The 25,383-nt window shown below is 35.2% G+C and overlaps 2 protein-coding genes across 2 annotated transcripts in view; one reads left to right on the forward strand and one right to left on the reverse strand.

Annotated features, from left to right (window-relative positions):
* LOC117316294 (PHD finger protein 20-like protein 1) overlaps positions 1-3,176 on the forward strand; it is a 32,625-nt gene extending 29,449 nt beyond the window's left edge. The window contains exons 18-20 of the mRNA XM_033870833.1: positions 894-1,785; positions 1,985-2,090; positions 2,702-3,176. Of these exons, the coding sequence (XP_033726724.1) occupies positions 894-1,785; positions 1,985-2,090; positions 2,702-2,850 (1,147 nt within the window). The 3' untranslated portion in view covers positions 2,851-3,176. The remainder of the gene's footprint in view (positions 1-893; positions 1,786-1,984; positions 2,091-2,701) is intronic.
* Positions 3,177-5,171: 1,995 nt separating this feature from the next.
* LOC117316555 (26S proteasome non-ATPase regulatory subunit 14) lies at positions 5,172-14,254 on the reverse strand. The gene is made up of 11 exons (XM_033871198.1): positions 14,204-14,254; positions 12,686-12,759; positions 12,159-12,233; positions 11,667-11,786; positions 10,644-10,714; positions 10,237-10,387; positions 8,964-9,071; positions 8,137-8,211; positions 7,548-7,673; positions 6,952-7,014; positions 5,172-5,786 (listed from the first exon to the last, which is right to left on the reverse strand). Exons 2-11 carry the CDS (start codon positions 12,731-12,733, stop codon positions 5,688-5,690), a joined length of 936 nt encoding a protein of 311 aa, XP_033727089.1. The 5' UTR covers positions 12,734-12,759; positions 14,204-14,254; the 3' UTR covers positions 5,172-5,687.
* Positions 14,255-25,383: the final 11,129 nt, after the last annotated feature.

The raw sequence follows: 25,383 nt of genomic DNA on the forward strand, positions 1-25,383 counted from the left end.
CCTGGTTGACTTATTGTATATATTACGGTCACTATTAGGATGCATTTCCTGTGACATCAGTACTGTTGTGAATGTACGTGACGAGCTGACTTCTCTAAGCAAACATGTTTATGTCACCTCGTCCCGGAGTTGATCTTCGGCCGTGCGTGACCACTATCAGCGTAGTCTACACCTTGTCAAGCTTGTACACGGACATATTTACGTACCTCACTCGCGTGATCGTAGACTACACCTGCCATTGTCGGCAATATAGATATTGAGTATATAACATTGTATATTCGGTCATCTTTCACAAAAGTACTGTACATACCAGTGAGCATGGTACTCAAAATAAAAATAAAAAATTTAGTGGGCTTGTTTTCTTGTGTAAAGATGATCCTTGTTGCTTGCGAATGGTATTTTGTCTTTGAGGAGTAGGGTGTGTGTGATCAGGCTTTTAAAAAATTTGTGGCATAACCTTTATTATCTATAGGTGTTCTGAGACAGTGTGTAAGTACAACACCTATCTAATAAAAAAAAAATAACCCTACTGGATATTGTTTGTTTTCAGTTAGAATTTAAAAAAAAAAACCAACATTTTAGCATATTAAATTATTATTTAAAATATGATTAAATACATATCTTTTTTATCAGTTGAGTATTTGTATTTTGATATTTAATCTAAATATAAACCAAAGTGAGTTAAATCAATGACACAACATATTAAGCGGATTCCACTCTGTGTATGTGGTTTAAATCTAAATGACACAGATAACTCTACATATAGAACACATATTCCATTTAATTCCATATCCTGATTTCAGATTCATATTTTCCATGACAATTGTAGATTAAAATATACACAAAAAGTCGTAGAAAAGTTTTTCTGTGATATAAATATCTTGTTATTACAGAGATCCTAGTCATCCGCGGCTCAAGATGTGGATCACAGATCTGGACAGTGAGGAATTATGTCCTGAGGACACAGGACATGGCAGCTTCAACCAATCAATTGTGACAGATAGTGATATGAACCAGTCAGACACAGCATTGCATTCCAAAGTAGACCAGTCAAAATCACATTCAGAGTCTGTAGTATCACAAAAAGACCAATCACTGCCAGGATTACGTAGTGAAACTCATTCCACCCTCAACCACAGTACTCCAACAGAACTGAGCTGTAGTGCTGGCCTCGTTCTTAAGACTGAACCTGTAGACATTTCTGAGATTTCAAGTGAAAGTGCTTTAACATTTCAACACAGAGAAAGTATCCCTGATGTGGTCTCTGAGACAAATACTGGTGGGGATAAAGACAGTCTGACAGTAGCTACAGAAAGTGAGTCAACTGAGAAGGAAATAAGTCCCACAACAGTTACTTTGTCCACGAGCCGATCTACAGTTTCCCAGCCCACAGAAAGTCAGTCTACATCACATGATTCCATATCAAGTCAATCCACAGTGAGTCAGTCTACTGCAAGTCACTCCACAGCGAGTCAGTCCCTAGAAACCAGTACAACAGGGAGTCAATCGACAGCGAGTCGGTCCCTATTGACTGGTACATCAGGGAGTCAATCAACAGCGAGTCAGTCCCTTGAAACCAGTACAACAGGGAGTCAATCGACAGCGAATCAGTCCCTATTGACTGGTACAACAGGGAGTCAATCAACAGCGAGTCAGGCCCTAGAAACCAGTACAACAGGAAGTCAATTGACAGACAGAGAGACATTAGATAGGAAACCAGAGTTAACTGGGCAGGCAGTGAAGCTACCAGTGAAGGAAGAACCTGTGAATGAATTTCAGGTGGAGGTGAGTAGGCTCTGTTTGTAAGAAGTGTTGCAGCTACATATTATTTAATTTAGAAGGCGTGTTGCCATGTGCCACAAATTTATTTACTAAGAGATTAATTATTGAGCACTATTTGTTATATCTGTATATGTTTAAAACATGTCAACAAAATTGATATTCACAGAGTGAATATTTAAAATGATGCTATTTTATGTTGAAGCAGGAGGACCCATTCCAACAGTGTGAGAACAACCTCCTTCAACACATTTTCAGAGTTCAAGGTCAAATTGACTTGCGACTTGACATGATTGAGGAACAAGTCTCAGGTCAGTTTACAATCATAGTTTATAATATAGGCCAGGAGCCAGAGTCAGCATGCACATGCCTTAATATATATCGCTAGGTCATAGGTCAATCTGTAGGTAAAACAGAACATCGTTTTGTACAAAGGTCATAAGTCAGTATCTAGATCATAAATCTCAATATATAAGTTATAAGTTGGTATATAGGTCATAAGTAAATATATAGGTCATAAGTCAGTATGTACCAGCAGTAGGTTGTTAGTATTGTACATTGATAAGAAGGAAGAAGAGTCTTGTGACTCAAAGTGTCATCGACCCCCAAAAAAGTCTTATTATAATCAATCAGCATGCACACTGTGACACCTTTACATATATTGTTAGGTCATAGGTCAATTTGTAGGTAAAAATGACATACAGATCAAATTTATAGGTCATTAGTAATTACATATAATAGCTTGTATAGAGGTGATAGGTTATTGTCTGCATATAAGATCATAGCATTATATGTATGTCATAGGTCAGATATCAGCAGGTCATTGGTTATAAATCCTGACAGGTCAGTGCATAGTTCAAAGTTCAACATACAGTACTAGTATCCCAGAGATTATTTTATAATTATTATTTCTGTGTTACAGCTCTGGAGGCTGCAGAGACAGGAAGAGGAGATAACTCCTGCACAACCGTACAGAACACACTAACTGAACTACCCACACTCAAGAAGTCTTTTCACATGTTACAGAGTGACCTTGTCAAGGTCAAGCGTATGTCGGCCTACCATAGATAGCAGGACCCAGCAATGGGTTTAATATCTCTAACTGGTCAGTGGACCATGTAATATTTCGCAGGTTGCTACCGAGTAACTGTGACTGTGACCGTGACAGGCCAATCGACCAGGTAATGTGTTACAGCTGGTATAACTTACGGCCTTGATGTGATCGATTATGACTTTCAGTAAGAGGCTAATAGGTCATTTAAAGCCAAGGATTGACATATTAAAGAGAATGTGAAGCTCTGGTGCTGTCAAATCATGCTTAACAATTCACAGGAATCAGTGAAGACAATGAAAGTGTTGATTGTTGTTGAACATCATTAAATTTAAATTATACAAGTTGATTTGGTTATTTGTTTCATTACCTATAGATCAGGTTGTGTTGTAGCAATGAGTGTGTTATAGTAACAAGACTTGTTATGGTGTCTTGGAGATAAAATGCAGGTAACAGTAAGCAGGTCACAATGAGCATCAATCACTTTGTTCCATGGCAGACACTTTGAATATTACAAAAATGGTCTTTACAATTTTAGTTCAAATATTAGGATCATTTAGTGGTGCTGAAAGTAAAATATAATCTGTAAATGCTGAAATCTTCTGATGCAAACAGAAGTTGTAAGAAATCTTAATATTTTGCAAGGGAAATAACAACAAGTACAAAGAGCTTTTTCATAGTGGAATTGTGTTCCACAGAATGAACTAGGTACATATAACGATCTAGAAACTGAAGGGGATGTGTCGCCTGCACCTACTGAGGGGGTATCATTTTGGAATTTTTATGGTCACCATATATATGAAAAGCATTATCTTTCTGTTGCTGGTTGGTTGGTTGAGGGCCTTTAATGTCTGAGGTTATAAATTGATGAGAGCATGGTATATATTCTGTGTGGTATAACTCAAGTAATAAATGAAATTTAACATGAGGATCAAACTCCAACTGTAATCCATCAAGAAAAAGTCAAGTATCCAATTAAATGTTAATGTAGATAGTGGTAGTGAAACAGAGTTAACAATAAGAAATTCCTATGTGCAAAGGGCTGTAAGTCAGGGAAAAAGTAAAATAGTATTGATACAGGATTTTAACTGTTAATCCATTATGACAAAGTCACATACAATATATTAAGTTACAATTTGATGTTGCAAGTAGAAGTGGAAAAAAAAAATCCGGAAAATAATTGTGAGAATTTCAAACGAACAAAGGGCAATTATTATTGTGATGCTTTCCAGCGTAGCCATTATATAATGCCTATACTAAAATTTCAGAAACCTAATATTAGGATACAAATTATAAAATATAAATCGACAGATTTCCTTCACAATGTGTTAACTGGATTCAAATTCTAAAAGTAACCAACAAATTCAGATTTCATGTCCTATAACAATTGAATACAAAATATGCGAAAATTTTGAAAAAAATCTTAATATTTCCCGCACTCAATTCTCATATCTCGACCTATACTTAATAATTATATACGAAATAAGAGTGGCATTGAATTTATTCTTATGGACTTGGAATATTTTTGAAATGAGTTTTGATGCAAAACATGTCGAGACCAAAACATGGTAAAATTTGAAAAAGTTACAAAATATCTCCATATTATTTTGACCCTTGAAAGTTTTGGGACACCAACACCTGGGAAACAGAGAAATTGATGTGGCAAGCAGGAGCATAAAAAGTATAGAAAACAGTTAAGGTAATTATAAGCATTTCCAATGTGCAAAGGCCTATAACTCCAGCAAAAAAAGAAATATTTGACACAGGCTTCAAGCTCAATAACTGTAATCCAATATGATAAAAGCACATACATGCATGTAGTCATGTACCAAGTAACAAATTGATGTAGCAAACAGCAGTGAAAAAAGTCTGGAAAGCAGTTAATTCTGAGAAAGGGCCATAACTACAGCAAAAAATATTGGTACAGGGCTTGAACTTGGATCTGCAATCTATTACGGTTAAACCACATACCATGTTACAAATTGATGAGGTAAATAGAAAAAGTCCCTAGTATAAGTCTGACTGATGATGATGTGTGATGACAAAGTGATCCCATAAAAGTGTCTTCTTGCAGGCAACAGAAAAACTCTCTATTAATAATAAATGTGAATATCTTTTTTATTTTTAGGAGTGTACATAGCCATATGACACTCTGCATACTGAACATCGGCATAAAATATCCACAACAAGTAATTATAACATTCAGACTAAATTCAGTACGAGTTGTTAGAAAAAAGTTGACTTGTGACACATTGGAAGATTGACAGTTGACATAGCCACAAAAACCTTATGCTCTTTTCTTTTACATCTAAGAATTTAAAAAAACAAACAAAAAACCCCCAAGAAATAACTTGAGATTTTATTATTAAGATTGTATTATGATATTACCACAGTTGTAGACTTGATACAGTTATGTCAGTTGTTCTGATGAAGACAGTTGGAAGTTTTGAGAACGGTGAGTCTTCCATCCATGGTAAAATATTCATAAATAATTTCACTCTAATACAGTACAAAGCTGAAAAAGATGAATAATGTTTTTTTTTTAACATTACATAAATGAGTCCATCAGCTCTGCTTCACAATATGGTCAAGATCTTAATTATCATATGAGAACATTGTTACAAGTACGACTGACAGTGTTGGTGAAGACAGGAACATAGACTTGTGTAAGTCTAGCCAGATCTGTTGGGACTTTCCCAGATAAATTCGGATTTGTGAAAGGACAGCACCTTACTTCAGTTGAAATGGTCTTCCTTGATGTGATGGATTCGATAGCACTTAAAATGTTCCGTCCCTCACCAATTTTTAATGTCTTCAGTCACAACATCAGATAAACACGTACTCATACAAGGTGACATCACTTGAACACAACTGTATGAAGCATGGCTCCTAAACACTGTACAATATTGGTTGTCATCAGAACATCCACATGCTCCTCCAGATGGCGCTTGGGGTCCTGTCACACAAACAGAATTACGTGATTAATTTTGTAGTGATTAAATTACACACTGAGTCTGCCAGGGGCTTACCACGAATTCCCAACAAATTGATCCATATAATATGATTTGCGTGTATGCTATTATGCATGTATATGAACTGCAGGTGCCTCCTACTAAAAAAATACATAATTGTATATACACAGCAACTATATTTTATATATTTACATTTTGGTTGCAAAGCCATGATATAAATTAAGTAAGAAGATTTGCAGTCTGTGTGAGCATAATTGACGCCCAAAACGTGACATCAATCCATGCCGCACATGAATATGTAAACAATCATGGCTTTATGTTAATTAAAAAGTATCAAAAAGAAATTTTATACAATATTCTTACACAAATAATAAAAAGAATTGAACAGACTTTTTTTCCCTGTATTATTATGACATTTGTTTGCAAGCTCTGGCATCTATATCAACCATAGACACCAAAAAAAGACAGTTTAATCCTTAAATAACTGTATCTATATATCCAACATTGATTATTAAGATTTAGTACTGATCTTCAAGCTTATTCCATCATTAAATGAACTTGACTAAAAAAGCTGCAGTAAATTTTAGTGCTTATATGTAGCCTTAGCTTGTATTAGCAGATCAGTGAAAAGGTTTACATGATTTCTGGAATCCCTGGTATAGTAATTTAACTTACCGATCCTAAAATTACATGCCATCAAATAATTGTAACACCATTCATATGAGTTGGGCGACAACAGACTTGTCAAATTCCATTGTGTACTAGGCGGCTTATACCAGAGAATGATTTTTTTTACTAATCATAAGAATATATTTTCAGATATAAGCTTAATTGAAGCTTCATTTCATTTATAACAAGCATACTGCGTATTGCTAAAGCAATACACGTGCCCTACTGGCTCAGCTAAAATTAACAGTGACCTCAACCCAAAAACCCTGAAACACAAACTTGTCAGAGATATTATGGTCCTTTAATTATCGTTGTGTGAACTTTGATAAAAATTCCTCAAGGAATGAAGCTACTAGAGCGCTGACAAACTTTGCATTACCTACATATGCACAAGACAAGAAGAGGAAACCTTAAGGCCACACCCCTCCCCCGTTACCGAACTAATATGATTTCTCTTGCATAATCCAGCACAAGACGTACCAGTTTGCCGACATTCTTGATAGCAAGTTGTTCCTGGGTCATGTTTTCCTCTTCCTCCAGAGCCTGTAAAATAGTACAGCACAGGTCACAATTATAACTTCGTAAAATCTGTGTATACTTCGACGGATACCTGTCAACCTAGACCTGATGCTGGCATTATTGTCACCTGCACAAATCTTTCATTACAGTCTAAAATCTGACCAGAAATAAAATTTCCAAAATCAGTTTTGGAACCTTAACAGGAGCAACAATAATTACCTAGGTTAACATGGCATAAAACATCATCTAATGATTAATTAAAGTTGTTATAACACTATACATGGAAGGCTATGGCCGTGTGTCCTAAATATGTACAAAATGTACTATACAATTATAATGTATCCCGTGGATGGACCAGTAGGAAAGAAATCCAGCTTATGATATGGTACTGTTTGAATCAAACATGTTTTTTTTCTGTGGTTCCTGTTTGTAAACTTAGAATCCTCCCAATGGACAGACATCTTATTTGAATAGCCCTTTCAGTTGGTGAATCTGCAAACATTTTAGCAAATCTGAATTAAAATTAAAATGAACCTACATTTGATCGGTTAACTCACCTTGTGGTAGTTTTTGGCCAGTTCTAACATTTCCTTGACTGTGTTCTCATTGTTTGTACAGTGTGTGTTGTAGTCTTGGAGAGACAGACCATCCACCCAACTCTTCTTGTGTAAGTTAAGCAGCATCTGCAAAAGTCAAGGTAATGTGTTAGTGATATCTATAAATATCAAGGTCATGTATTAGTGACATTAGCAAATGTCAGGTCATTTGTTTGCGAAATCTACAAATGTCAAGGTCATGTAACATTGACATTAGCAACTGTCAAAGTCATGTGTAAGCAATATCTACAAATATCAAGGTCATGTGCTGGTGACATCTACACATGTGAACGACACATGATATATATAAAAGTTAATGACACCTACAAATGTCAAGGTCAAATATGTTCAATATTAAACTCTGATCAAGTTTGCTCCTTACTTGGTAATTAAAAATAAGCATTTGAACATATCAATGACCCTGATCACTCATTGGGTTAATTTTTTTTTTAAGAATACAATTTTATCTTTCCCCCTAGACAATGGTGATTTTCTAAGTTTAGTTTTCTAAGTTTTTAATAGTAATAGTTTTAAACAAGGTTATCATTACCTTCTGTTCCAGTTCATTTTTCCTGTAGTTGATGGCAATGGAGTAATAATGTCTGTTGAGTCCATGTATCAACGCCTACAACACAAAGTAAAGTTACACATTTAATACCCGGGCACTTAAACTAAAAAAAAAAACCAATACCAGTGTATTGTTTTATCTTTATTATCTGTGTGTAGATGACACCTACCTGTATCACATTGTAGGATACTTGTATCTATGAGTTATATAAATTACCTGTATTGAGAAGTCTAATTTACCTGTCTTGTGTGTATTGATGACTTATGTAAATAACCTGTATTGATGAAGTTTAAATATTATAGATTACCTGTATTGATGAAGTTATAATAGAGTACCTGTATTGATGAAGTTATAATAGATTACCTGTATTGATGAAGTTATAATAGATTACCTGTATTGATGAAGTTATTATAGATTACCTGTATTGATGAAGTTATAATAGATTACCTGTATTGATGAAGTTTAAATATTATACATAACCTGTATTGATAAAGTTATAATAGATTACCTGTATTGATGAAGTTTAAATATTATACATAACCTGTATTGATAAAGTTATTATAGATTACCTGTATTGATGAAGTTATAATAGATTACCTGTATTGATGAAGTTATAATAGAGTACCTGTATTGATGAAGTTATAATAGATTACCTGTATTGATGAAGTTATAATAGATTACCTGTATTGATGAAGTTATAATAGATTACCTGTATTGATGAAGTTATAATAGATTACCTGTACGGATGAAGTTATAATAGAGTACCTGTATTAAAAAGTTTAATCTACCTTTATGGTGAGGTCACCTACCTGTATTGAGGGTTTATGAAGATGTCCCAGATTTGATGTTGTTTGTCGTGGTTCCTGACCTAATACCATCATGTTTGGATTGATGAGACGGAAAGCATCTATCACCACCTAGATAAAGCGTCAACAGACACAAACTACATGTACCAGTAATATGTAACTAGTCAAAGTCTATCATATTTACAGATCCTTACAACAGCTATACTCCAACAATGTAAGAGGTTCAACATGGCGAGTTGACAGGCCCTGTCTAACCACAAACTTCCAATAAGTGATTTACCAGATGCTGACTGCCAAAATTTCGAAGTTTGGATTTTGATATTATTGAACCTTTTTATCACTTTTAAATGTTTAACAATGTCAGTTTTTACCTCTTTTTCACACCTCCATCATTAAAGTTGTATAAAAGACATGATATAATTATCATTAACATCTCCAGGTATCAATCAGGTAAAACAACACAATGACAGTGACTGTCAGATAAATCGAAAGGAATACACAGCAAAAATAAACGGGACATGTACTTTGTTCTACATATTTGTTCCACTTGATACACACATAACAACCAATACCACAATATTTAAAACTAAATCATTAAGGAGATGCAGGATCCAGAGAATGTTTCACAGCAAATACCTGGTAAGTATTGATTTGATTTGGATAAGTGAATGAAGCAATGGGACATGTAATACCTAAACTGTAAGTTAACAAGGCTGTCATCAAGTTTTCTAGAGCTACAAACAGATATTATTGAATCTTTCATTCTGCCTTGATTTTGGGACAAAATGAGCATGGAAGAAACAGTGCTTAGGAAAGAAGAGGTCACAGTCGGTACAAGTAATGACATCTTTTCTCTGTTAGTGATTTTTGTGACTAAGATATTTGAGTTCTAGACTCTGAGATGTTCTTTCTGTGGCACTTGCACAGATTTTGAATACCGACTACAAAAAGAAATGTATATCTCTTATCAGTAATTGGACTCGCCCAACTTTTGAGTCCCAAATATATCTCTTAGTACATGTAATGTGACTCGTTAAAGGTATTAAATACTGTCGTGAAGCTGACAGAACATGCTTCTTTGACTAAATTGCTTGAAGAGCAAGAAAATATCACGCCAGAGACCTGAGTTCTATGTACTTTGACTAATATGATACACATAATTCTTTAGCATGATCATCAATCTATAACTTGTATCCTTGGAAATAAGAACATAAAGATTAAGTAATAGGAGAAATGCTAGAAAAATTAACAATATGATTAAATATTCAATATTAACCTTTCCTTTGACACTCTGAATTGGATCAACAACAACAGCCACAGCCCGTTCTGACAGGGCCTCAAAGCTCTGCTGAGTGTTAATATCAACACCAGATAGCCAGCAGCCAAATCCTGGATGGGAGTGATACCAGCCTACCACCATCTCAGGTCTGTAGAAAACAAATTAAGTAATACAGATTTCCCACAAATTTAAATGCATTCTAATGGAAGAAAATTAATTTGATATAATTTTTTTAAGTTACCACAAGTCATAGAAAATTCTGGGCACTGATCATGAGATGGGTGGATTTTTTTTCACCAGTTTAAGTTAATATAGAAGTCATAAATATTGAGTTCTGATTACGGTACTGTAAACAGTATACATTTATTGAATGTACTTGTCAGTCTGTTAACTATTTCACATACCTGCCAGTCTGTTTCAGCATGTCCAACATCTTTGCCTGGAATACTGGATCTACTGCTTCAACACTCACTCCCTGTAATGTGTAAATATAACAACAAATATGTACAGAGCAGTGAGAGCACACAGGCTTTCTAGTTTAAAAGCTTCTTTAAATTATGAATATACTGACATAAAATGTTTCACGGATTTCTTTTCGGGAAAAAAAAAGAATTATTTTATAAAAATCTACATTAACTGACAAGTCATCTAGGGCCATACTGTCGGCATGATCATTTTTATCCAAGAAATTATGGAGCATCAGCCAGTTATTATGTCATCTATTTTATATTAATACATCGTAATAAAGTATTGATGATCACACAGAAACCTATGACCACCAGCCGCTATTAACTCAGACTTACACAACACAAGTTATAAAGCCGAAGGTCTCGGCCAATCAGAACAAACACCCAGACAGGCTTCAACTTACTCTTCATGGGAAAAACAAACACTAGCACACAACGGCCTAGACAAGTCTTAACTAACCGCTCCTGACTGAAGTATGACATACGCATCAATGGCCTGGTTAAGTTTTAACTTTCCGTTCCTGGCCGAGGTATGGCAAACACATCAATGGCCTAGACAAGTTTTAACTTACTGTTCCTGACGAAGGCATGGTAAACACATCAATGGCCTAGACAAGTTTTAACTTACTGTTCCTGACGAAGGCATGGTAAACATCAATGGCCTAGACAAGTTTTAACTTACTGTTCCTGGCCGAGGCATGGCAAACAAATCAATGGCCTAGACAAGTTTTACTTACTGTTCCTGGCCAGGCATGGCAAACAAATCAATGGCCTAGACAAGTTTTAACTTACTGTTCCTGACCAAGGCATGGTAAACACATCAATGGCCTCAACAAGTTTTAACCTTACCTTCCTGGCCAAGGCATGGCAAACACATCAATGGCCTAGACAAGTTTTAACTTACTCTTCCTGGCCAAGGCATGGCAAACACATCAATGGCCTAGACAAGTTTTAACTTACTGTTCCTGACTGAGGCATGGCAAACACATCTATGACACGGACTGTGTAGTCATCTACAAACTCCCCAAGCATCAGTCCCATGACTTCCATTGGAACACCAGCTCGACCATGCTTTAGCATCTGAGAACAGGAGTAATTTAAAATCCAATGATAGAATAACTGAAGACTCAGAAAGTAATATATAGCATAATTTATCTACATAGCTGCCTCTGCCAAACAAATAAGCCCATTTTCGAAGAATCCTCAATTTTAAAATAAAGTGAGATAAAAGTAGCTCACAACTAATATAGTATTTTAATACTAAACATTTACGGCACTTTTTTGAGGATCAATATGGTACATTTCATTGATAATGCATCAACTTACAACTAGACAATTATACTGTATTCTTCAGTATACAACAAACTATTGATGGTAAATTATAGATAGTCAACATTGTGTATGATCACCAAAAAAAAAAAAAAGAAAAAAAGAAGAAGAATATTTAAATACCTTGAGTAGTGCCAATGATGATATATACACCTGCTCTGCTGTGTCTACTGCTGGGGCGTCTGTAGGAGGAGCTCCCTGTAATATTAAGTACTGATTAACTGATTGTTTGACATGATCAATAGTTCTGCAACAGTTTCAGTTTTCACAGGGTCTTGGGGAAAAAAATCGCAATGCAGTCCATAAATATCATACACGGAGGTAATATATATTGACAGTTGGGGATAGTATCAAGTCACTCTGGTATTTCCAGAACAATGTGGTATTGATTGTTCAATATCGAGAACCTCTCTTTCATAATGGTCTTAAAATTATTTTCAATTATCGTGATTTAAAATTGCAAGTGATTTTGCAAAGACAGAAAGCTTCATTTGAGAAAATCATGAAAAAGTTTCAATTAATTCATTTGCATTAGCATTGAAAAAACTATAAACTATATATTTTATCAATTTATTTGTTTTGGGCCTAGTTCAGGTTCATCATGATGAGTTGAAAGAGCAGCAGTTGGTGTTATATGCCGTGATAATTACCTGTCCAAGACCTGGCATCCCTCCTCCTAGTCGTAAAAGTCTCTCCATCTTAACTTTATTTTGATCAACTACACCTACAGCAGAAATGTGAACATATTTGTTTCCGATACATGATGTAATTTGTCTGTTTTTATTTACAATTACGCACATATACATAAGCTAATTCAGGTAACCATTTGAAACTGGATATTATTAAATTTCTAAATTAAGTTGCAATTGCAAGTTTTGAAATAGCTGGTTGTATGTTTCCACTAACCATATAGGAACAAATCAACTAAAAGGTATATTGAAATGAAAAATGTGAACTTTTGTATATTGTATGCAGTACATATACCTCTTTTAAAAAGATAATGACAAGTTAACAACACAACAGATAATAGATATTTTTTTTTTTTATATAACTCACAGCTTCCCAATCCACGCTGATTCCCACTTTAAATTTAAACAGATATGGAAAGGTAGAGAATAGCAGATCAAAACAGTAAGCAGTAAGAACATCAACTTTCGAGAAGTTTTTGGATGAAAACTTATAGAAGAGTTGTCTGGACAAGATTCTATTTACAAACATAGAACAAAGTCAATATTAACTGCCATAAATATTGACAGGTGTAAGATATCAATCTGGGTTTACTACTTCTGTGTGGGATGATTACATCCAAAAGCTTATAAGGTTTTCAAAAGTTTGGATGAAAACCGCAAGAGGAGTTGTCCAGACTTGGAGAGAAGGACAAGAAGATTCCAGCCAGCCCCCCCCCCCCCCCCCCCCCCCCCCCCCTAGCTTTGTTGCAGGGGATACGAATAGGGAGAAGCGAACAGTTTCAATGTGCATGTTCTAGCACTGCAAATCTGGCCTTACATTCAATATTTGTTGCTATACACAGTTAACGTTGATTTAATGGTAATATGATATTATGACTTCATCATGGAGAGAATGTACAGTTACTCTAAAGCATCCTTTTTATCCAAACACACATTTGTACAGGTAAACTTTTAGATTTACCAATGCAAGTAAACTACATTTTTACTTAACGCTTAATATAATTAAAAACAAATGACTCGTATACAAGTTGGTGCCTGGTGGTATGGTATACATATAAAAATATGTCTGGGGAATTTTGGAAACTAAGAGCTAAATTACTAAATGTGTGGCTTGATGCGGACAAGGGGACATATGTATGCCAGTATCCAGTAACACACAGTACTAGTATGGTCAGATATATAGAAAAATGATTGATGTTTCGAGAATGAATACAGTTGTAATTGATACAGAGCCTAGTCAGACGCAAAATCACACATGTTTTTTCCTATAAAGACATGCCCCTGTACCTTGACGCCCTACTAAAGTAAAGGGGCCTGTGTTTTGTGAATGCGTTCGGAGATACACTCAAAATTACGTCCCAACACAATCAGTTTTGACCATCAAATAATTCGAAAGTATGTAATTCTCTCTTTTAAATACAAAAATATAACAATTGTTTTGAATAATTAGTATAAACAGTGGGAGCTTCAATAAATTACCTGTCTTGAACCGGCCCAACTTGCAAAATTTCAACGGAAGTTAAGTGTACATACTAAAATTAGTGATAAACGGTACTTCCGTTTTGGTATTTCCGGAAACTTAGTCGATAATTTGTTTTGATCAAACAAATATTTCAGTAACATTCATTTGAAAATCTGAAAAAGATGCAATATCTTTATTTAAATAAAAGTCGTAAAACCTACATACAATGTTTGATAAAAGATAAAAACTTAAGGTCGATATATCATACAGATAGAACAATTATGGCGACTAATACATTACCGTACAAATCACAGGGGCTTGGCACGATTTTCCAAATGATAGTCCATATATATATGTATATAGTATGATACTATATACATATATATATATAGACTTTATCATTTGGAATGATACTATATACATATATATATATATAGACTATCATTTGGAAAATCGTGCCAAGCCCCTGTGGTACAAATATCCTGCTGAGGCAAATATTCATATTTGTGATTATATGGTAGAGTTATTCTTTGTTATGAAACAGATTAATAAGCATAAAAAACATGAATAATAAAAGTTGTTTAAGCAGGGCAAGTGGACTGACCAGTGCTCTTAGGAAACGGAAAGCAAACGTTTACGACAATAATTGCACAAATAAGTCGACATTCTTCATTTGTGACTTTTACGGACCTTACACAACTTTATTACAATAAAGATCATTTATTAGGATTTATTAGGAAACATTATGGACGCAGGCTGAAAGCCTCTATATCCATATCCAGTAAATTACAAAGAAATAATAATTAAATAATATCAGTCCGGTGTAATGTACATGTACATGTAGCATTTGGAGATTATTGTTCTTTATACATAAACCGGTTATTTTTCCAATAATTGTCCAACAGGATTTCAAACTGATAAACAGTTTCTGCATTTATGACATGTTGGGGAAGACTGTTCCAGAGATCAACAATTCGATAGCTAAAGAAGTGTTTCCTTGCATCCCGTCGACATCGTTTTTTGAAAATTTTCTGGGAGTGACCTCTAGTTCTGTTGTTATTATCCATTTGGAAAAAGTTTTTCGTTATTCGACTATCATATATATTGTTCATTATTTTAAAAACATTGATGACATCTCCTCTAGTTCTCCGATGTGAAAGTGTTGGAAGATTTAATCTTTCCAAACGATCCAAATACGATAGCGTTTTAAGTCCTGGGATGAGTTTAGTTGCCCTCCTCTGCACATTTTCAATCAGATCAATATCGTTAATTCTGAAAGGGTTCCAGACGCTCGCAGCATATTCAAGATGGGGCCTTACTAGTGCTTTAAATAGTAATGTAAACATTGATTCATCTAAATACACAAATGATCTCCGTATCAATCCAACTATGCTATTTGCTTTGTTGACACTTAATTGTATGTGTTTTTTAAAGTTCAGATCGTCGTCGATCATGACACCAATATCCTTCTCACACGTAATGTTTTCTAGTTGCAATTTTTTTTCACCCGGTCCTGACATGTAGTATTGTCTTTTCTCAGAAGATTTGATTGAGAGAACTTTACACTTCTTTGGGTGAAATTTCAGTAGCCATGTATTTGACCAAATTTGAAGTTTGTCCAGATCATTTTGAAGTATTTGAACATCATCATTGCTGTTTATCTGCCTGTATAGTTTAGTGTCATCTGCAAATAATGGCGACTGGGAAGCTGTTATTTCAGGAAGATCATTTATATATATTACAAACAGTATTGGACCTAGTACACTTCCTTGGGGAATACCGCTGATTACTGGGTAAGTTTTCGATGATTTGCCTTTGACAATTACACGTTGGCAACGATTACTAAGGAAGTCCTCAATCCATTTAACAATCTTTTGACTAATTCCGTATCCTGTTAATTTCTTTAATAAACGTTGATGTGGTACTTTGTCAAAGGCCTTCATGAAATCCATATATATAACATCGAGTTGACCGCCTTTGTCTATTATATCTGTCCATTCCTCGAGTACTGTAAGTAGCTGGAGTTGGGTTGATCTGCCTGATATAAAGCCGAACTGTTTAGAGCTTAATAAATCATTTTTGTCCATATGTTTAACAATACTACCCCTTACTAGCTTTTCGAGTGTCTTCACAATTATACTAGTTAAACTCACTGGTCTATATTTTCCAGGATCAGACTTTGCTCCCTTTTTAAAGATTGCCGTAATATTCGCTTCTTTCCATGCTTGCGGTAGCTTTCCATCTGATAGAGATTTGTTGAATAGATCGGCCACGGGTTCGCTTATAGTTTTTCGTAATTCCTTCAACACTCTTGGATTCATATTGTCTGGGCCTTGAGACTTATTTTCATTTAAATTTGAAAGTAGTTTTTCTACGAGTTGAGAATTAACGATAATGTCCTCAAAAGGGAAGGTTATATTTCTAGGCTTAAATTCTGGTATATCTCCTTGTGGTTCTTGTGTAAACACGCTGCTGAATAATTTTGCTAAAACTTCTGCTTTTCTGTAATTCATGGCTAATTGAATTTGTCAGTTGCTTGAATGCAAAACTGATAAGGTATGTGTACTGAATACATTACATGAATGATATAATAATGCTTTCCAAGACATATACACTAACACCCCCCCCCCCCCCCCCCCCCCCCAAAAAAAAAGGAAAAAGAAATTGTCAAGGCACGGGGGTTCATGGTAGTGCATGTTTTCGAGGAAGACGATCACCAAATGTCTTTAACGTGGTAGATTTATCATCAATACAGCGTTCGAAATAACGGAGAAACGCACCACTTTTCCAAAACCAAATGTCCTGTGGCCCTGACACTGTGCTTGGTGTAGGTAAATAAATCTCATTTATGCATAATTGTAAGGTACGTGTTATGTCACGTCCGATTTTGTTGTGTTTGCACCAAAATCTTTGCGACACCAAACGGTGTCGGAGAATTCCATGTTTTCAAATAGAACGCAATGTACGACGGCCCAGTATACGCTTGGACAATATACACATAAGCAATCGAGGTTTTCCGAGGTTTCCAGATAAACGTGGTCGAAAAACTGTTTTTTGCCAAGTGACGGACCGATTTCATCGTTAGATTTTGCTTTGCTTTTTGGTGGGTTTTTTTTGCCAACGCAGTGTTAGCCCATAACGGCCTTGGCACTTTTCGAGCTTTGTTCAGGTAATTAACATACCATTTGATAAATCCCGACTGCCTGATGAAGCACAGGTGGTCCATTGAGACAACCCACTTGACCTTGTAAGCTTAGGTGTAATTTGTTTGTAAAACCACAAGGTACAAAGGTAAAGGGAGGAGACATGCATATAGAAAGAATATTCAAAGAATGAAAGGTTGGACAACTTTGATTGTCGACCACAGGAAAACAATATGTCAAAATGGACGAAGAATTGAATGGTGCATCCATGATCTCAATTGGCCACCCGTGCTTCATCAGGCTTCATCAGGCTGTCGGGATTTATCAAATGGTATGTAGCAAAGCTCGAAAAATGCCAAGGCGGTTACGGGCCAACACTGCGTTGTCAAAATAAACAAAAAGCAAAGCAAAATCTGACGATGAAATGTGTCCGACACTTGGCAAAATACAACTGCATATGTAGTTTTTCGACGACGCATTTTAGGAAACTGCGGACAAACATTTAGTGCTTATGCGTATTTTGTAGAGGCGTATATGGGCCGTCGTAGCAATGGGATACAGACATATTCTATATGAAAATTAGCGCAAGGCAGTGAAAAATGGCTCAGCGGATTAATCGGCGCCATTTCCAAAGGCTGAAAACTGGGAATGAGTGAATAGAAACGTACAGTTCCTATAGAACAATCGACCACGTCACTACATAGAACAATCTACCACGTCACAACTATATCTGTGTCAATACCCGCTGTGCTTGACAACAAAATGGAAACTGTATTGAAAGTCGACAGAAAAATAGGACTAAACTCACTGAATTGAAAGTGTTGATTAACCATTTTTGAAAATAGTAGAATCTATATGATAAAACAACAATATTTAACTCAAATTTAGTGTTTGCGTAATTATTTTTTTTATGTAAAACTCTAACAATTTGGTTGCCTGGTAAGGTATTTAAGGCTTCATAAACACTATCAAATCTTCATATCAAATGGAGGAAATCGAAGGGAGTGGACAGGTTTTGAGATGCCGGAGCATGGCATAGCTGCTGGAAGGTACCTTACACTACATAATCAATAATTCGTTATAGTTGCAGGGGATATATATATACTTATATAATATTTGGTCGTTATTACTATACATGCAAGTAGATTAATATCTTTAATTAAGGATCAAATCATAGATAGAAAAGTAATATTTCTGAATGTTTGAAAGCTATATGTATTTCATTGTGGTGAACGATTACATTTTGTTCCTGTTCTTTGCAATATTATTCTCATTCAGAATCAAAGAGTCGAGCACAAAATTAATTTTGAACCTTAAGTTGTGTACATTCAAATATACATGTATGCACATGAATTGGTAGTCCTTGTAAGTCAATTGTGTGCAACTTAATTCATTAAAATAATGTCGTATATCAATATTTAGTGTACTGGAGACATTTTTCTATTTTCTGAAGCCACTGAACATAAATCAGAGAATGGAAAAAAAACTGACACTTTTCGAAACACCGTATACCTCCATCGAACTTCCGAACGCGAAGGAGCGAAAACACGATGGCGAAGGAGCGAAAACACGCCATCGTGTTTTCGCTCCTTTGCCATCGTATTTTCGCTCCTTCGCTCCTTCGCTTCTTCGTCCCTTCGCCCCTTCGCTCCTTCGCTCCTTCGCCATCGTGTTTTCGCTCCTTCGCTCCTTCGCGTTTAGGTCGAATGAGCGAAGGAGCGATATTGGAAATTTGGCCCTAACGGAACACCATAGTTATACATGTACATCCTGTCGGCGTCCTGGCATTGGTTCCCAGAAATCAAACCGTCCAAGTACATGTACATGTAACTGGGACGCTTTATTAATGTTATTAACGTAAGGTTGACGTCCGGATAAACCTGTATTTACCGGACGTTGGCACATCCAGTGACTTTCCCAAGAATGACGACGGAAGTTCACCAGCCGTAACTATCAGCACCCCGTTTCCATTCTTTAATAACCAGCACGACGTTCCATATGTAAGTTCTTCATCGCTTGTTCTCCCACTCATTCACCTGTTAGATATTTCTTTTAATTTTTTTTTTATAATTTACTTTTTATTCAGTGTTTTCGTAAAAAAATGTACAATACATAGCTTTCTCACACATACACAAACACACATACTAAGGCTTGTATACACTCAATCAATTAAATTTACTAAAGGTGCTGTTGCAGGAATGCTCTAAAACCGCCCACGAAGGAAATCGATCCTTTACCTAATGCCCGTATAGACATATCCATGGGGCATCTGATAGTACATATGAAAACCTTGTTCCGTTCCGGACATGCCAGAACGAGGCCATTTTGTACCAAAGTCGTAAATACTCACAAGTACACTTTATCAAGTATTTATAAGGTGAAAATGTTATTTGTTTGTAAGGAAAATTGTACTAAAGTTACATTTATATATCGGGCAACGTAATCGGATATCGATAATGATTGTATGAATCTTTTCGTTAGTTTCTGTGAAATTTGACATCAAACATAAAAAATTATATTTCTCATAAAGTTGAATGCACGTTTAAACGGCATTTTGTCTAATTCAAACCCCGAGTAATATCGAATTTTGTCGATAGAAAATATCTCCATTCATTTGTGTAATCCATGAAAAAAAATTGCGCTTCAGAATTACTGGATATGTCTCGTTTTTGCAACTTCTATTAGTCAACCCCCCATAAATCTTCATATAGATCAAAGTGCTGAAAGCACTGAATGCTAGTGAAGACATCTCGTCCGGACAAGAAATACGTTGAAATATTAAAGGAAACACGATTGGACGAATTCGCCTTCAAGGAAACTATTTGTTTCAAGATTTTTGTCAGGATAATGTTAGTCCCTTTACCAATTTTCCTATCTCCATGACTTTTTTGTACAACTAATGTGCTTTGTTCTTGCTCATTCAGCTCATCATGTATTATTTGTGTATTTAGAACTTAATATCATATATATATATGAGTATTATATTCCTTCACAGTTACATTCTAGACACTGTCGATCATTTTTGAAGAGTGACAATGACGCTACGTTGTGTATATCAGAAACATTCAATGTAGTATCTTCCCCACATTCTGGATTATACATCTACACTGAAATGGGCCGACAATGTCTAGAACGTAACCGTTAGGGAACACAATACTCATAAACTTCACGTAGTTGCGTTTTTTTTTACCGCAGTAACTTTTCCGCTGAAACTCATGTTCTTCACTTTTGCCGATATATATATATGTACCATCCAATATTACAGTGACTTTGTTGCCGAAGAATGTTTTTTGTGAAAACTGTATTGTGATCCAACGCTTGCGCCCTAGACACGTGATCCGGACCAAGAAGTGTGGGAACTACGGCTTGATTTAGAGCATCTGTAACGATCTGGAAAATTCTGCTGACGCTCGATTTGTGAATGCGGAAAAGAGAAGCCAACTGAGTGAAAGATATGTCTGTTTTGAGTTTAACCCAAAACAGCAGAAGGGCATTCTTAGATGACAATGCTTTTGTACCAGTAATATGTTCGGAACATGCATCGTGTATTTGATTGAATTGATTACAATCCCAGCCTGTCCAAGCTTGGCAATCTTCATCATCCATGTTGTCGAAGTTTAATACAAGCGGTGACAAGTTATTGGACATGTTCTGTATTATTTTGAGTAAATCGTTGATAACAGCTGGTGACTTGGTGACTAAGTGATTAACAAGTTTATCCCTCCCTGTCAAAACCGGCTCAATGTCATGACTGATATCCTTACCAAGAAGATGACTTGAACACACCCTGGAATTCTCAGGCATGTACAGTTTATGTTTGATAAGCAGCTGGTGTCTTGCTTTCTCACTGATGCAGCTAGAACTCTTCATGTTGTTCGACAAATGCTACATTTTCTGTTCGAAGAAGGGGCATAGTATAAATCATCTACAGAAAGATACCCGTCCAGAGTGTCAGATTCGTCAACAGAATCATCATTGTCTACGGAAGCTTTTTTCCGTTCCGGTTCATTGGCATTCTCGGATGCAGGACGTTTCTTGAGGTATCTGAGAAAGCATTTTGGACACATCTTTGCTTCTGTTGATTCAGAAAGTATGACACCTTCAGAAAGGAGAACATCTTTCATCCAGTCCTGAATTTTTCGCGGATTTTTACCATCGCCAACCTGGTTGTACTTGAACTTAACTTTACATCCCAACCCAACGCAGGAGTTCTCCATTTTCCTATTTGAGACAAAGACAACTTTACTACAGAATAACTGAACTAAATAGAATTGTAAAACGTAACAGAAATTATAACAACACGCCGTACAGCAAAACCAGTATTTTTGAAAGAAAATGAAGTTTTTGGACAAAACACCATTGATAAGCAATATTTGAATCACACGGAAATTTATTTAAGTCTGGGAAATGTCATTCCCGCAGAACATCTTAGTGGTATACAAAGAACCGGTAATGTGTGGAGAATATATGCCGACAACGTTACAGACCGATTAACACTTTTAACCAGAGGGATAAACATAAGGGGAAAACAAGTTTTCCTTGTACCTGAAACCCTAGAAAACCGAAATATGACCCTGAAATTACAACAAGGTTAAAAATATCAAACATACCGCTGTCAGCGGATGACGGAGTGATAACGAGAGCATTGGAACAGGGGGGATGTGACGTACTAGAAATGTACAGGGAGAAACTGAGGGTGAACAATAAGTTAACCAACTGCGACAATGGAGATAGGATTGTATTTGTAAAAAAAATGAAAAAAGATCTCCCAAAATCCATGCAAATGGGAAAATATTATGGCAACGTATGGTACTACGGACAGCCAAGATATGATACTCGAAAATGTACAAAATGTTTAGAAGAAGGCCACACATACACACAATGTGAAAATGATTGGAAATGCCTGGCTTGTAACGAAAGCGGACACAGGAAAACAGAGTGTCAAATGAAAGAAGAAAATGATGTAAACATCGAGGAAACCAACGTAGAAAACACAGAAGACGAGGAGAAAGAAACAACGACAGAAAAGAACACAAACCAAGATAGAAAAAAGAATCCAACAACGAAAGATGACAAAGGAGAGGCGGCACGAACACAAAGGAAAATGGAAATGTTTGTGAATAAGCCTTGGCAAGAATTTGGAACACCAGTTGAGAGGAAAAAAAGAAGTGATTCAAAGAGTCGTACTCCGCCTTCGCCAGTGGAGACCGAACCTAAGAAAAAGAAAAAAGAACAAAAAATTAAATCGAAATGAAAGTGTTACATTTAACTTCTCTGAATGCCCAAGGGCTAAGAGACAAATGTAAAAGACTAAGATTATATGAATGGATAAAACAACAAAAAGCAGATATTTGTTTATTGAACGAAACACATATAACAGATGAAATGATAGATATTATAAACGAGGAAGTAAAAGACTGTGGTACATTTTATCATAGCTATGGTACAAATCTGAGTAGAGGGGTATCGATATTAGTTAAAACAAATGTTGACATAAATATAAAAGATATATATAAATTTGATGAGTGAAGACAGATAGTAATGAATGTAGAAATATGTAACGACAAGTTAACGTTGGTTGCTTTATATGCGCCTAATATTCAAACGGAGAGAAACGCATTCTTTAAAAGGTGTCTAAAAAGAATACAAAACCATGCAACGGGTAAAATAATAATAGGGGGAGACTTCAACGAAACACTTAAAAACCATGATAGAAAACCAATTCGAAAAACAGAAAAACTCAAATATATCTTTCGGGTTAAAGCAATTGATACATTCGCTGGGCCTAGTAGATATATGGAGACTTAAAAATAAAGAAAAAATACAATACACATGGCGTAGAAATAGAAATGATGAAGCCAGTAGAATTGACTACCTTTTAATAAATAAAGATTTAACTAATTTAATGAGGTCGGCTGATATCAGACCGGCAAAAATTAGAAGTACCGATCATCAAGCAATATCAATAAAAATGTATCAAAATGACAATAAAGGCCCTGGTATATGGAAAATAAATAATGCGATGATGGATGACAAGCAATACATAGATATAATTAAAACATGCATAAATGATACAGTGAGATATGGTAATGAACACCACCTAAACAAAAGGAAAATATGGGATTGTTGTAAATTGACAATCAAACACGTAACAATAAAATACTGTAAAGAAAAAGTGAAATTAAAGAAATCGGAATTACAATTATCTGAAAAAAAAATTACGTGCATTAAACGAAAAGAGTACGCTAAGTGAAAGGGAAAAGGCTGAAGCTGAAAGATTAGAAAGACAGGTAGAAGATTGGTACGATGAAAAGTCAAAGGGAGCACAAATCAGGTCGCGAATAAACTGGATAGAAAAAGGAGAAAAAAGCAGCAAATATTTTTTTGCGTTGGAAAAAAATAGGCAATCAAAAAAGATTATCAAGGAAGTTGAAAATGAGAAAGGAAAAATCGTTAGAGAAAATGAGCAAATCTTATCTGTGATAAGGGACTTTTATAAAAATTTATATACTACTACAAATCCGGATAAAAAACATATTCAAGATTATTTAGAAAACTTAGAAGGTTTAACAACTTTAAACCAAAATGATAGTAATAGTTGCGAAGGCTTATTTACACTAAAAGAATGTACAGAGGCTTTAAAAAAGATGAAGAAAAACAAAAGTCCGGGTACAGATGGACTTTCAGTAGAATTTTATGATAAATTATGGCCAGAGATAGGAAACATAGTTGTGGAATCATTAAATGAGGCATATCAATATGGGGAGCTCAGTGAAACGCAAAAAAATGGATTGGTATCGTTAATTTATAAGAAAAATGAAATACACAAATTAGAAAATTGGAGACCGATAACGCTTTTGAACATAGACTACAAAATATCAGCGCAGGTATTAGCAAATAGATTAAAAAAAGTTATGCATAAAATAATACACACTGACCAAAACGGTTATATTAAAAACAGATTTATAGGATTTAATATTAGACAAATACAAGATATTATTGATTATTCAGAAAAATTTAATATAGATACATGTATTTTATTTCTTGACTTCAACAAAGCTTTTGATTCGATAGAATGGGAATTTATGTACGCATGTTTAGAGAAGTTTGGCTTTGGGGAATCATTTATTCATTGGGTAAAAACACTTTATAAAAATATTAGGGGAATGGTTAAAAATAACAATTGGTTGACAGGGGATTATGGAATTTCAAGGGGAATAAGACAAGGATGTCCACTTTCTTGCTTAATGTTTGTTATTGCGGTCGAGGTGTTAGCTATAAAAATAAGGATTGAGCGAAATATTTCGGGATTTAAACTTAAAAGAAGGCACGTGAAGATAGCACAATTAGCGGACGACACAACATTATTTTTAAGATATGGTGACATTGAAAACGCAATAAAAGTTGTAAAAGAATTCGGGAAGTTATCAGGATTAGAACTAAATGAGGGTAAAATAGAGGGTCTATTATTAGAACCCAACAAGCAGAGAAATAACTTGTATACTGGTATTAATTGGCGAGCAGAAGTAAAATCGCTTGGGATACATTTTGGAACTAATAAGAAAGTATGTAGTAACTTGAATTGGCAAGACAAAAAAACAACGGTAGATGAAATGTTAAAAAACTAGAAAAAAAGAAAACTCACAATGATTGGGAAAATATTAGTGGTGAATTCTTTGATCATTCCAAAAGTTACTTACCTAGCCAATGTACAAACGATTGAAAACAATAATATTAAGGAACTAGAAAAGAGCATACATGAGTTCGTATGGGATAGTAAACGGGAAAAAGTTAAAAGAAAAACTCTAATAGGAACATATGAAAAGGGAGGACTGAATATTAGAGATATTGAGTCCCATATCAAAATGATGAATATAACTTGGATAAAAAGGCTAGTAGACAAAACTGATGCAAACTGGAAAACAATTCCCATTGATCTTCTTAACAAATTTGGTCAAAATCTTCTTATTTGTAAGATGAACAATGATAAGATAGATAATCTCATTACTAGAAATGAGTTTTTACCACCCTTTTATAGAGGTATTTTAGATTCA

Source organism: Pecten maximus, chromosome 18 (assembly GCF_902652985.1).
Source record: "Pecten maximus chromosome 18, xPecMax1.1, whole genome shotgun sequence".
Lineage (NCBI taxonomy): Eukaryota > Metazoa > Mollusca > Bivalvia > Pectinida > Pectinidae > Pecten > Pecten maximus.

Coding starts and splice junctions, on each gene's coding strand:
- LOC117316555 (XM_033871198.1), bottom strand. CDS start 12,733: ATGGAGAGACTTTTACGACTAGGAGGAGGGATGCCAGGTCTTGGACAG. Junction 11,787..12,158: donor CATCATTGGCACTACTCAAG/GTATTTAAATAT, acceptor TCCTGTTCTCAG/ATGCTAAAGCATGGTCGAGC. Junction 10,715..11,666: donor CCATGCCTCAGTCAGGAACA/GTAAGTTAAAAC, acceptor TACACATTACAG/GGAGTGAGTGTTGAAGCAGT.